We start from the raw sequence: 12,484 nt of genomic DNA, 5'->3' as shown, positions 1-12,484 counted from the left end.
GAACTGCTTTTGCCGCATCCCATAGATTTTGGATCACTGTGTTTCCATTTTCATTTGTCTCCAGGTATTTTTAAATTTCCTCTTTGATTTCTTTGGTGAACAATTGGTTGTTTAGTAGCATACTGTTTAGTCTCCACGTGTTTGTATTTTTTGCCATTTTTTTCTTGAGGTTGACTTCTAGTCTCCTATCACTGTGGCTGGAAAAGATGCTTGATATAATTTCAGTTCTTTTAAATTTATTGAGACTCATGATCTTTCCTGAAGAATGTTCCATGTGCCCTTGGAAAGAATTTTCAGTCTGCAGCTTTTGGATAAAAAGTTCTATTTACATCTATTAAGTCCATCTGGTCTAATGTGTCACTTAAGGCCAGTGTTTCCTTATTGATTTTCTGTCTGGATGATCTGTCCATTGATGTAAATGTGACGTTAAAGTCCCCTACAATGATATGTTACTGTCAACTTCTCCCTTTATATTTGTTAATATTTGCCTTATGTATTTAGATGCTCCTGTGTTGGGTACATATATAATTGTTGTATCTTATTGGCTAGATCCCTTTATCATTATCTAATGTCTTTCTTTGTCTCATTAATGGTCTTTGTTTTAAAGTCTGTTTTGTCTGATATAAGTATTGCTATCTCAACCTTCTTTTTATTTCCATTTGCATGGAATACCTTTTCCCATCCCCTCACTTTCAATCTGTTTGTCTTTAGATCTGAAGTGAATCTTTTGTAGGCACCATATATATGGGTCTTGTTGGGTTTTTTTTTTAACCGTTCAGCCACTCTAAATCTTTTAATTGGAGCATTTAATCCATTTACATTTAAAGTAATTATTGATATGTATTTGTTGCCATTGTGTTAACTATTTTCTGGTTGTTTTTGTAGTTCTCTTTTGTTTGTTTCTTCTTCTTTTGCTTTCTTCCTCTGTGATTTGATGGCTATCCTTAGTGTTATGTTTGGATTCCTTTGTCTTTCTTGTGTGCGTATCTATCATAGATTTTTGGGTTGTGGTTACTATGAGGTTTATATATAACAATCATATATACATATGTGATTATTTTAAGTTGATCTCTTAAGTTTGAACATTCTAACCACCCTGCATATTTACTCACCACTGCGTTTAATATTTAATGTTTTTGAAACCATATTTTATATCTTTTTGTTTTGCGTAGCCCTTAACTACTGATTATGGATATAGATAATTTTACTACTTTTGTCTTTTAACCTTTCTACTAGCCTTATAAGTGGTTGACCTACTACCTTTACTGTATATTTGCCTTTACATTTTTCCTTTAGTAATTTTTATATTTCTAGTTGTGGTCTTTTCTTTTTTTAAAGATTTTTTTATCATTTATTTATTTATTTATTTTATTTTTGGCTGCATCGGGTCTTAGTTGCGGCATGCAGGATCTTTCATTGCAGTGCACAGGCTTCTCTCTAGTTGTGGCGTGTGGGTTTTCTCTTTTCTAGTTGTGGCACACAGGCTCCAGGGCACGTGGGCTCTGTAGTTGTGGTGCGTGGGCTTAGTTGCCCCGTGGCATGTGGGATCTTAGTTCCCTGACCAGGGATTGAACCCACGTTCCCTGCATTGTAAGGCAGATTCTTTACCACTGGACCACCAGGGAAGTCCTGTGGTCTTTTCCTTTTCACTCAGAGAAGTCCCTTTCACATTTCTTGTTAAGCTGGCTTATTGGTACTGAACTCTTTTAGCTTTTGCTTGTCTGTAAAACTCTTTGTCTTTCCTTCAAATCTGAATTATAACCTTGCTGGGTAGAATATTCTTGGTTGTAGGGTTTTTTTCATTTCATCACTTTAAATATATTGTGCCATTTCCTTCTGGCCTGCAGAGTTTCTGCTGAAAAGTCAGCTGACATTCTTATAGGAGTTCCCTTGTATGTAACTAGTTCCTTTTCCCTTGCTGCTTTTAATGTTCTCTCTTTAATTTTTTTTCTATTCTAATTACAATGTGTCTTGGTGTGGACCTCTTTGTGATGATCTTGTTTAGGACTCTGTGCTTCCTGGTCCTGGATGTCTGCGTCCTTTCCTTGGATAGGGAAGTTTTCAGCTATTATGTATTCAAGTAAGTTCTCTGCCCCTTTCTGTCTCTCTTCTCCTTCTGGGACCCTATAATGTGAACTTCAGTGTGCTTGATGTTGTCCCAGAGGTACCTTAAACTATTCTTATTTTTCAAAATTCTTTTTCCTTTTTTGTGTTCAATTTGGGTGATTTCCACTACTCTGTCTTCCAGTTTGCTGATCTGTTCTTCTGTATAATCTATTCTATTGTTGATTCCTTCTTGTGTATTTTTTATTTCCACTATTGTATTCTTCAGCTGTTTGGTTCTTCTTTATATTTTGTTAAGCTTCTGTGTTCATCCATTCTTCTCCTGAGTTCATTGAACATCTTTATAATTATTACTTTGAATTCTTTAATGGTTAGATTACTTATCTCCACTTTGCTTAGTCTTTTTCTGGGGTTTAACTTGTTCCTTTGTTTGGAACATATTCCTCTATTGCTTCATTTTGCCTAATTCTGTTTTTATTTCTATGTATTAGGTAGATTGGATACAATTCTCAATCTTGGAGAAGTGGCCTTATATAAGAGATGTCCTATGGGGCTTAGCAGCATCTTCTCCTCTGGTTACCAGAGCTATATGCTCTAGGGGTGCCCCCATGTGGGTTGCATGGGTCCTTCTGTTGTCAAGGGGCTGACTACTTTGAGCACACTGGTAGGAAGGGCTGGCCTCCAGCCCAGTTGGCTGCCAGGCCCTGCCTTGTGTGGAGGCTGCTGGCCCACTGGTGGGTGGGGCAGATCCCTGCATGGCTGGCTGTTCAGCTTGGGGATCCTGGGATCCCCAACTGGCTGGTGGTGGTAAGGCCCTGGTACTAATAGGCTAGTAGGAGGACTCCAGAATGACACTTGGCAGAACCAATGTCATGGTAGAATGAGCTCCTAAAAATGGCTGCCACCAGAGTCTGTGTCCCCATGGGGAGTCCCAGTTGCCTCCTGCCTCTCCTGGAGGCTCTCCGAGATCAGCTAGTGGGTCTGACCCAGGCTCCTTTCAAATTATTGCCTCTGTACTAGGTCTCAGAGCATGTGAGATTTTGCATATGTCCTTTAAGAGCCAAGTCTGTTTCCTATAGCCCTCTGGCTCTCCCATACAGAAGCCCCTCTCGTCTTCAAAGCCAGACGTTTTGGGGCTGGACTCTCCTGGATAGCCTACCCTGAAGGTGTGGGTCTTAACTATACTGTATCTCTGCCTCTCCTATCTGCCTGGTTGTGGTTCCTTTTTTTTTTTTTTTTTTTTTTTTTGGCCACCCTGCACAACTTGTGGGATCTTAGTTCCCTGACCAGGGATTGAACCCAGGCCCTCGGCAGTGAAAACAGAATCTTAACTACTGGACCTCCAGGGAATTCCCTGTAGTTCCTTCTTTCCATCTTTAGTTGTGGAAAATCTGCTAGTCTTCAGGTCATTCTCATCAATAGTTGATCTGTAAATAGTTGTAATTTTGGTGTGCTGATGGGTGGAGGTGAGCTCAGGGTCTTCCCACTCCATCATCTTGGCCACACCCATAAATGTCTAATTTAAAGACACCCAGTCTACAGCATTTCCTTATAGCAGCCCAAGCTACGACAGATTTTGGTACTGAGAAGTGGGGTGCTGCTATAACAATTACCGAAAAATGTGGAAGCAGCTTTTGAACTGGGGAAAGGGTGGAGGTTGGAAGAATTTGGAAGTACATGCTAGAAAGATAGATGTTTCTGGTGAGGGCTCAGAAAGAAAAGAGGAGAGCTGGAGAGAAAGCTTCCATTTTCTTAGCAAACACATAAATAATCATGAACAGAGTGTTGGCAGAAATATGGATGGCAGGGTCCACTTTGTTGAGGTCTTAGAGGGAAATGAGGAACATGCTGTTGGACAACAGAGAACAGACGATCCTTGTTATAAAGTGGCAAAGAACTTGGCTGAACTGTGTCCTAGTGTTTTTGCAAGGTACAGCTGGAGAGCAATGAAAATGAATATTCAATAACTGAATTATTTTGCTGTACACTTGAAACTAACACAATATTGTAAGTCAACTATACTCCAATAAAATTTAATAAAAAAGAAAAAATCCTGCTGCAAGTAAAAGATCAAAGTTAAATATTTAAGTCATATTTGTGAAAAAAAGAAAATGAATATTCAGTGAAGAGATTTATAAATAAAGTGTTTGAAGAGTAGCTTGCTTCCTCCTGACTGCTTACAATAAAATGTGAAAGGAAAGAGATGACTTAAAGAAGGAATTGTTAAGCAAAGGGAATCAGAATTTAATGCTTTGGAAAATTCTCAGCCTGTCCATATCCCAAAAAATGAGCAAATGTGTTTGGAAGAGAACACTGAAGGGTGTGGATAGACTATCAAATGATAAGAGATTATTGGATTATAGGAACAGAAACACTGCCTGTTTGTACTGAAGGGGACTGAGATGGGAAGAAATGAAGGCAGGCTTTCAGATGTTGATTCTACAGGACAGGATGATAAAGCTACTTGGCTATGAATGTGCACTATTCACGAAAGGGGAAGAATGATCCCAAAAGCAATTCAGAAATCATCAGGGCCATCACCTTGGTTTCAACAGGACAGACAGGCTTCATCTGAAGTCATCGGGGCAGGACCCTTGCCTGGGCAGAGCTGCAAAGGCAGGACCACAACCCAGTGGATCCAGAGGGCAGAGCATCAAACCAAAGAGGATTATTCTCGAGCCTTAAGATCTAAAGGTATTTGCCTTGCTAGAATTGGACTTGCTTGGGACCCATCACTCCTTTCTTCCTTGTGATTACTTCTTTCTTTTTTCTGATTACTCCTTTTTGGAATGAGAATGTCTACCCTATGCCTATCCCACCACTGTATTTTGGAAGTAGATAACTTATCTGGTTTCACAGGTTCACAGCTAGAGAGGAATTTTGTTTCAAGATGAATCATACCTAGAGTGTCACCTATATCTGATTTAGATAGTATTTAGATACTTTATTTATTATTTTTTAAAAGGAATTTTGCCCTGTTAAAAAAATATTTATTTATTTATTTATTTATTTATGGCTGTGTTGGCTCTTCATTTCTGTGCGAGGGCTTTCTCTAGTTGCGGCAAGTGGGGGCCACTCCTCATCGCGGTGCGCGGGCCTCTCACTATCAGGGCCTCTCTTGTTGCGGAGCACAGGCTCCAGACGTGCAGGCTCAGTAATTGTGGCTCACGGGGCTAGTTGCTCCGCGGCATGTGGGATCTTCCAAGACCAGGGCTTGAACCTGCGTCCCCTGCATCGGCAGGCTGACTCTCAACCACTGCGCCACCAGGGAAGCCCAAGATACTTTATTTTTTTTAAGGAAAGCTTTATTCTTTTTTTGACCGTACCACACAGTATGTGGGATCTTAGTTCCCTGACCAGGGATTGAACCCATGCCCCCTGCAATGGAAGCATGGTGTCTTAACCACTGGACCACCAGGGAAGTCCAATAGTATCTAGATACTTTAGACATTAGAGTTGATTCTGAAGAGTTAAGACTTTGGAGCTGTTGGAATGAAGTGAATATATTTTGCATGTGAGAAGACATGCATCTGCAGGGCCATTTTTGTAATAGCAGCCTGAACTGACAAACACAGATCATGTTTTCCTTACAGGACCCTGGATTTGATTTTGCTTGAAAGCCCTAGCTTAATTTTAGCCCTGGTTGCCATCTAGAGAGACTAAAAAATTTCAAAATCATCAAGTCCTGACTCCTTATTGTTCAATAATTTATCTCTCTTCTCCCATTTTACTAAAAGAAGCAAGATGAAACCAGGCAGCACCTTCTGCTTGGTAACTGCTTTAGTTAGATCACCCAGTTCACTAGGAACATTTTCTCTTTCCACATACTTGCAGACGATACTGTTGCCAAACCTTCTGCCAGTTCATAACAAGGATCCTCTTTCCTTCAGTTTCCAATAACATGTTCCTTACTTCCTTTTGAGCTCTCATTGGCAGCATCATCAAAGTCCAGATTCCTACTAAGTTTGTTCAAGATAATTTAGGCTGTCTCTAACATACTCCTCAAAATCTTTCCTGCTTCTGTCCACTGCCTGGTTCCAAACCACTCCCACATTTTAGGTAGTTGTTATGACAGCACCCCATTTCCAGGCATCAAAATCTGTATTAGTTATCTATGCTGCATGACAAATTGCCCCTACATTTAGTGCTTTAAAAACAGTTATTATCACACAGTTTCTGTGGGTCAGGAATTTGGACACAGCTTAGCTGGGTGCCCCTGGTACAGAAGGCTGCAATCAATTTGTTGGCCAAGGCTGCAATCATCTCAGGGTTCAGCTAGGTGAGGATCCATTCTAAGCTCACTTATGTGACCACTGGCCAGGCCTCAGGTTCTCACTGACAGTTGGCGAGACATTAGTTCCTTGACACATGGAGCCCTCTATTGGGCAACTATAGTGGGCTGACTAGTATCCCCTCCCCCATTCATGTTCACATGGAACCTCAGAATGTGGAAATAGGGTCTCTGCAGATGTAATTAGTTAGGTTAAGATGAGGTCATACTAAATTTGGGTGGGCCCTAAGTCCAATGACTGGTGTCCTCATAAGAAGAGAGAACATAGAGGCACACAGAAAAGGTCATGTGGAGATCGAGGCAGAGATTAGAATAATGTACCTATAAGCCAAGGAATGCCAAGGACTGCTGGAAGACTCCACTCTTCCCCAGAGTCTTCAGAGGGAGCATGGCCCTTATGACACCTAGATTTCAGACTTTTGGCCTCCAGAACTGTAGAGAATTTCTGTTGTTTTAAGCCACCCAGTTTGTAGTAGTTTGTTATGGCAGCCCCAGGAAACTAATAAAGCAGCTCACATTTTTGACCTGGCTTTCCTCAGAGCAAATAAGCAAGAGAATAGGAGAGAAAGAAGCCCAACAGCCATAAGTTTAACTGCCAGACTCAGAACATTTAAGGCAGGGATTTCATCTCTGCATCTCTACTATGTAGCACAGTGCCTGGCACAGAGAGGCACTTGATAAATTCTTACTGAATGAATGAATGAATCCAAGGTACCTTCTTCTATTTCCTAACTGTTACAGATAATGTAAATTCAAGTAATTTCAAAATTTTCTCCCAAAGTTCACTGCTGGATCACTGTTCTTATTTGTATTAGGTAGCATAAGCAAAGCTGCTATAATAAAAAAAAAAAAGTAAATAGATAAAAGCTCAACACAAGAGGTTTTTTTTTTTTTTTCTCCTCATATAACAATGCTGAGTGGGTGTTTAGGTCAACAGGGCAGAGTTCTCCTCCACCCAGGTATCTTCCATCTTAAAGCCTTGCCTTCTCCAGGACCTGGTCATCATCTTCCAGCTGGCAGAGTAAGAGCATCTGTTGACAGATTTTCTGGGCCAGGCCTGGGTATGTGCACATCCCTTCTGCTCACTTTCCACTGGGGGAGAGCATAGGCATATGGCCACTTTAAGGGGGTTGAGGAATGTACTGTAGGTGTATGGCCAACAAAGAGGACAACTAAATAAGTCAAATACTTGACTTATTCCCTGGTACGTTACTCAAGAACCTCAAATTAACCAGATAAAAAAGAACTCTGGATTCCCTGCCTTTACTCTCATCTGAGTCTTTCATTCACTGAATGGCACCACCATCCATGCAAGTTGCTTAAGGCAGTCTCCTGGAAGTTATTCTTGATTTGTCTTTGTTTTTTTGGCTGTGCTACGTGGGATGTGGGATCTTAGTTCCCCACCAGGGATCGAACCCGTGACCCCTGCAGTGGAAGTGCAGAGTCTTAACCACTGGACCGCCAGGGAAGTCCCCTTGATTTGTTTCTTATTTTCATCTTCCACGTGGAGTCCTTCAGGAAGCCCTTTCAACTCTACCTCCAAAACATATCATAAACCCATCTATTCTATCTTTACTGCCACTTTTTTAGTTCAAGCTTCATAATAATATGGGTTATTCCAAAAGCATTTTAATAACTCTCCATGTCTCCACTTTCACTTGCCCATATTTCATTCTCCATATAGCAGAGTCTTATCTTTTAAAACATAAATTTGATCATATCACTCTTTAGTTTATTTATTTATTTATTTATTATTATTTTTGCGGTAGGCGGGCCTCTCACTGTTGTGGCCTCTCCCCTTGCGGAGCACAGGCTCCGGACGCGCAGGCTCAGCGGCCATGGCTCACGGGCCCAGCAGCTCCACGGCATGTGGGATCCTCCCAGACCGGGGCACGAACCCGTGTCCCCTGCATCGGCAGGCGGACTCTCAACCACTGCGCCACCAGGGAAGCCCACTCTTTAGTTTAAAACCTTCCAGTGGCTTAGAATAAAACCCAAAGTTCTCACCATGACCCCTAAGGGTGTATATGATACAACCCCTGCCTACCTCTCCAACCTCATCCTTTATCACTCTCTGCTACTCACCCTGCTCCAGCTACAATGATCTTGCTGCTCCTTGACCACATTTACCTTATTTCCACTTTAAGACTTTTGCACTTGCTGTTCCATCGATGCTCAGAAATCCCCTTGGATTTCCAATAGACAGTTCCTTCTCATTAGAGGTCTCAGCTTCAAGGTTACGGCCCGGGAGACCTTCCCTGATCATCTACTTGGAAAAAGCCCCCACACGCAGTTATTCTCTTACCTCAGCATCCTGTTTACTTTATTTTTACTATCCACAAACTCTGTGTTTTTCCCTCTTTATTTTCTGCTTCCCTTTCCTTGAAAATAAGATCCATGAGCAGGTACCGTGTCTTTTTTCTACTGTTTCCCCAGGGTCGAGTAGGCGTGGCACACAGCTGTGCTCAGTAAATAAGTGAATGGATGAAGACGCATCAAGAGGTGATTAACCAAAAGCTCCTGCAAGGTTCTTTGACAGATTGTTGGTGTCGTGTAAGGAGCACAAACCTGGGTTCCGGTTCGGACTTGCCCACTTCTCAGCTGTGCGCAAATGAGTGCCGCTCTCTGAAAGCCTCAGTTACCGCATCCGTTAACAGGTAATAAGCACATACTTACCTGAAAAGGCCAAATGCCTACTTTAAACAGAAGAAAGGAACTAAGAGAAGAAAAGAGCTTCACGTAAAATACACGCTCCGTATATATAACTATTATTATATATAATTGTTGTTACCGTAGGACCCGCCCGTGGCCTCCGTTTCCTCTTTTCTATCACGAGTCGGTATCCCCGGCTCCTTCCGCAGGGTGTTTCTGGCGCCACAAATCTCGTCCGCGGCGCTGGGAGAAAAGAGAAACGCTCCCACAGCCACTAGAGTCCGGTGGTGAGGTCCAATAGCCCCGCCCCGCGAGTCTGAGCCTTTTATGTCATCAACTCGGCGCCAGCGCTGCGGAGGGCCCGGGGGCCTATCCTGGGTGTGGCGCCACCTTGGGGAGGCCTTGGCGGACGCCTGCAAATCAACTGCTTGGTTCGGGGGCGGCTCGGAAACCGCAGCGGACCGTGACGAGGGGCGCGTGGAGTCGTGGGGACACGAAGTCGGGCGGCAGGAGGGGCGGCCCGGAGCTCAGAGCGGGGCACAGCGCCGGCAAGCGGGCGGCTGGCGGGGCTGCCCGGCGCGGGTGTCCCGGCGATGTGTGGCGCTGAAGCGGCAGCGGGAGCAGCGGCGGCGGCGGCGGTGGGCTCGGCCTCGGCTTCGCGGCGGTGCCGGCGGCGGAGGCGGAGGCGCAGGCTCCTCCTCAGGACCTGGCGAGCCCGGGCCTAAGCGGCGGCCCCGCGAGGCCCCAGCACATCGCCCCAGATCGGGGCCTTCCCCGCCTCGCCCTGCCCCGGGAGCCTGCCTCCCCGGCCGGGGATGAGGCCGGGAGGCGGCCGCGCGGGGCCCAGCACAAAGGCTTGTTCCCGGGGGCCGCTGCCGCCGCCACCCCCAGCCTAGGGCCGCCCGCCGAGGCCGAGCCGGCTCCGGGGCCGTCATCCCCGCAGGTCCCCGGGGGCGGCTGCTGCCCGTCTCCCCGAGACCCAGGGCCCCGATCGCTGAGCCCCTTGTTCCTTCGGCTGTGGCGGAATCCGGCAGCTGCGCAGCCTCCGCTGCTCCCGGCCGTGCGGGCCCCGCGGAGCATGTGGGAGGAGAGCGACATGGAGAAAGCCATCAAGGTAAGGGGGAGATGCCCCCTTCCTCCCCGCTTTGTCTCTGTGACATTCCTCTCGGCTCCAACCTCAGAAAGCGGAGAGAACTTGGAGCAACTCCCGGGTTTCGGTTTTCACTGGGTTCCGTGGACTGCGTTTTACAGCACTGGGGCGAAGGGTTTGTGTGTGTGTAAGGAGGGACATCCGACTCTCTCCGACTTACCTGCTTAAAGCGGGGATATGATTCCCCGCTTCGGTAGAATGGAAGGTGAGTGGCGTGGAGATACTTGATGTGCGTAGGACGGAGGGGGGCCCACTACTGTTTTCGATCATTCCCCAAGTGCCATCAGAATCTGCTTTCAGATGATCTGCTGCAACACCACTTGGAGAGCTGGACCTTACCCGTCGCTCCAGATTTGTTTTAAATCTGCTGTTGTAGAAGGAGGTGATCGCCTTCTTACAAGACCTGTCCTTTGGCAAATAAGTTGTTCCCACTTTTCCGTGTGGTCCCTCCCCTATTCCTGTTTCCTTTTCCTTCTCCTCCTAGGTAGCGCTAAGTTTATTTAGAAGGAGCTAATGGTGTCCTGTAACTTACTGCTCTGTTAACCAAAAGAAAAGCAAATATGTGTGTTCCAAAATGACCCAAATAAAATGACACATTCTTAAAAACCTGCTTTTTTACTCTTTTTTTTTTTTAAACAGGCAGACATTGAGGCATTCAGTCCCAGGAGTCAGACAAATTATTTAGCTGTACTTAGGAAATTAGGTTCTTATGTGAATTGAACACTGAATCTTAAAGTTTGATATGTATTATTTACTTGTTTTACAGTATTAGGTCAACTTGTGCATTTAAGAATTTCATTTTCCCTTGAGGGACAGGCAACTTGGGGTTATTTTCCCCATCAAGACACAATCACTACAGTCAATAACTAATTAAGAACTTATACATCTAACAATTTTGGGGGTGGTAAAGCTTATAGAAGTCATCAGTCACTTCAAAGAAAAGTCACCATTTAAACGAGGCATCAAAACACAACATACACATTAAGGAAGATCAGATTTTAAATAATAGAAATAAAGGTTCTAAACGACTACTTTGATAGATACATTTTGTTTCTTTTGGTTTGGATTTTATTGGTACAGCATCGTGAATTGCCTAAAGTTATATGATTGGGTTGTGAATCAAAATATATTTGGCAGATTTTTTTTTTTTTTTTTTTTTTTTTTTTTTTTTTTGCTGTACGCGGGCCTCTCACTGTTGTGGCCTCTCCCGTTGCGGAGCACAGGCTCCGGACGCACAGGCCCAGCGGCCATGGCTCACGGGCCCAGCCGCTCCGCGGCATATGGGATCCTCCCAGACCGGGGCACGAACCCGTGTCCCCCGCATCGGCAGGCGGACTCTCAACCACTGCGCCACCAGGGAGGCCCTTGGCAGATTTTTAACTTCACGAGGTATTATCTGCTTTGTGCCAGGTGCTGTCTTAGACACTTGTGGTGCAAAGCCAGGCTCCTAGATGTCCCTCTTTCATAGAGCTTCTATCTAGATGGTGGAGTTAGGTAATGAACATTGCCAGGTGATACAATTAAGTATTAAAAAGGGGGGAGTACTATTTTAGGAAGGCAGGGAAGGCTTTCCTGAGGAGGTGACATTTGCATAGAGCTTTGAAGGGAATGAGGGAACAAACCTCCACTGTCTTGGGGAAGAATATTATAGACAGTGGTAACAGCGGGTACAAAGGCCCTGAGGTAGGTGCAGGTGTCGTGTGACCCAGGAACAACAAGGTGGCTGGAATGTAGTGGGTCAGTATAGATTATGTTCGAGATAGGTGATGGGAAGCCACAGTACACACAGGGCCTTGTAGGCCATTGAAGGAACTTTGGCTTTGACCCTGAGTAGAAGGGGAAATCTCAGAGAGTTCTGAGCAAAACAGGGAGATAGTTCTAGTGGGCAAATGTATAAACGGGGAAGCAGTGTTACTTAGTGGTTGTTATAGTTTCTCCAGGTTGACTCGAGTTGAAATTCAGCCTGGCCATTCATTTAACTGTGTCCTTGAATAAGTCACTTTACTTCTTTGTCACTTAGTTTCCTCATCCATAGAAGAGGATAAAAGAATCTCCTCAGCTTAGGGTTTTTTTGAGAATTTAATAAGCACATGTATCTAAATGTGCTTACAGTACCTAACATTTAGTAAGAACTCAATGGATATTGGATATTAGCTCATAGCAACCTAAGAATGGTTTAGAAAGAGTTGGGGTTTTCTTCAGTCGGTCACTATTGTCCAACCTAGTTTTCTTAAAACTTTTTAGCTTTTCTTCATGTACTTATTAACAGGTCATTGGTGAATCTTCCTACTAATTTGGGTGTGTCCAATCAATACAAATTAGTGGAG

At 44.3% G+C, this 12,484-nt stretch overlaps 1 protein-coding gene across 7 annotated transcripts in view; it reads left to right on the top strand.

The window, feature by feature from the left end:
- The first annotated feature begins 8,832 nt into the window (after window positions 1–8,832).
- The window catches only part of MAPKAPK5 (MAPK activated protein kinase 5), a 38,649-nt gene continuing 34,997 nt past the window's right edge, over window positions 8,833–12,484 (top strand). The window contains exon 1 of one of the 7 annotated variants that reach the window (XM_082641402.1): window positions 8,833–9,012. Coding sequence is in view for 6 of the 7 variants with exons in the window: in XM_082641403.1 (XP_082497529.1) it covers window positions 10,086–10,121 (36 nt within the window). In the remaining variant the exon portion in view is untranslated. Of the gene's footprint in view, window positions 9,013–9,659; window positions 10,122–12,484 lie in introns of those variants that run through there. The other 6 variants (XM_082641403.1, XM_082641398.1, XM_082641400.1 and 3 more) reach the window with 6 other exon arrangements.

Source organism: Mesoplodon mirus, assembly GCF_964341445.2.
Source record: "Mesoplodon mirus genome assembly, chromosome: 13".
NCBI classification, from domain to species: Eukaryota; Metazoa; Chordata; class Mammalia; order Artiodactyla; family Ziphiidae; genus Mesoplodon; species Mesoplodon mirus.
Note: the sequence above shows the minus strand (reverse complement) of the source record. Positions and strands in the feature narration are given on the sequence as shown.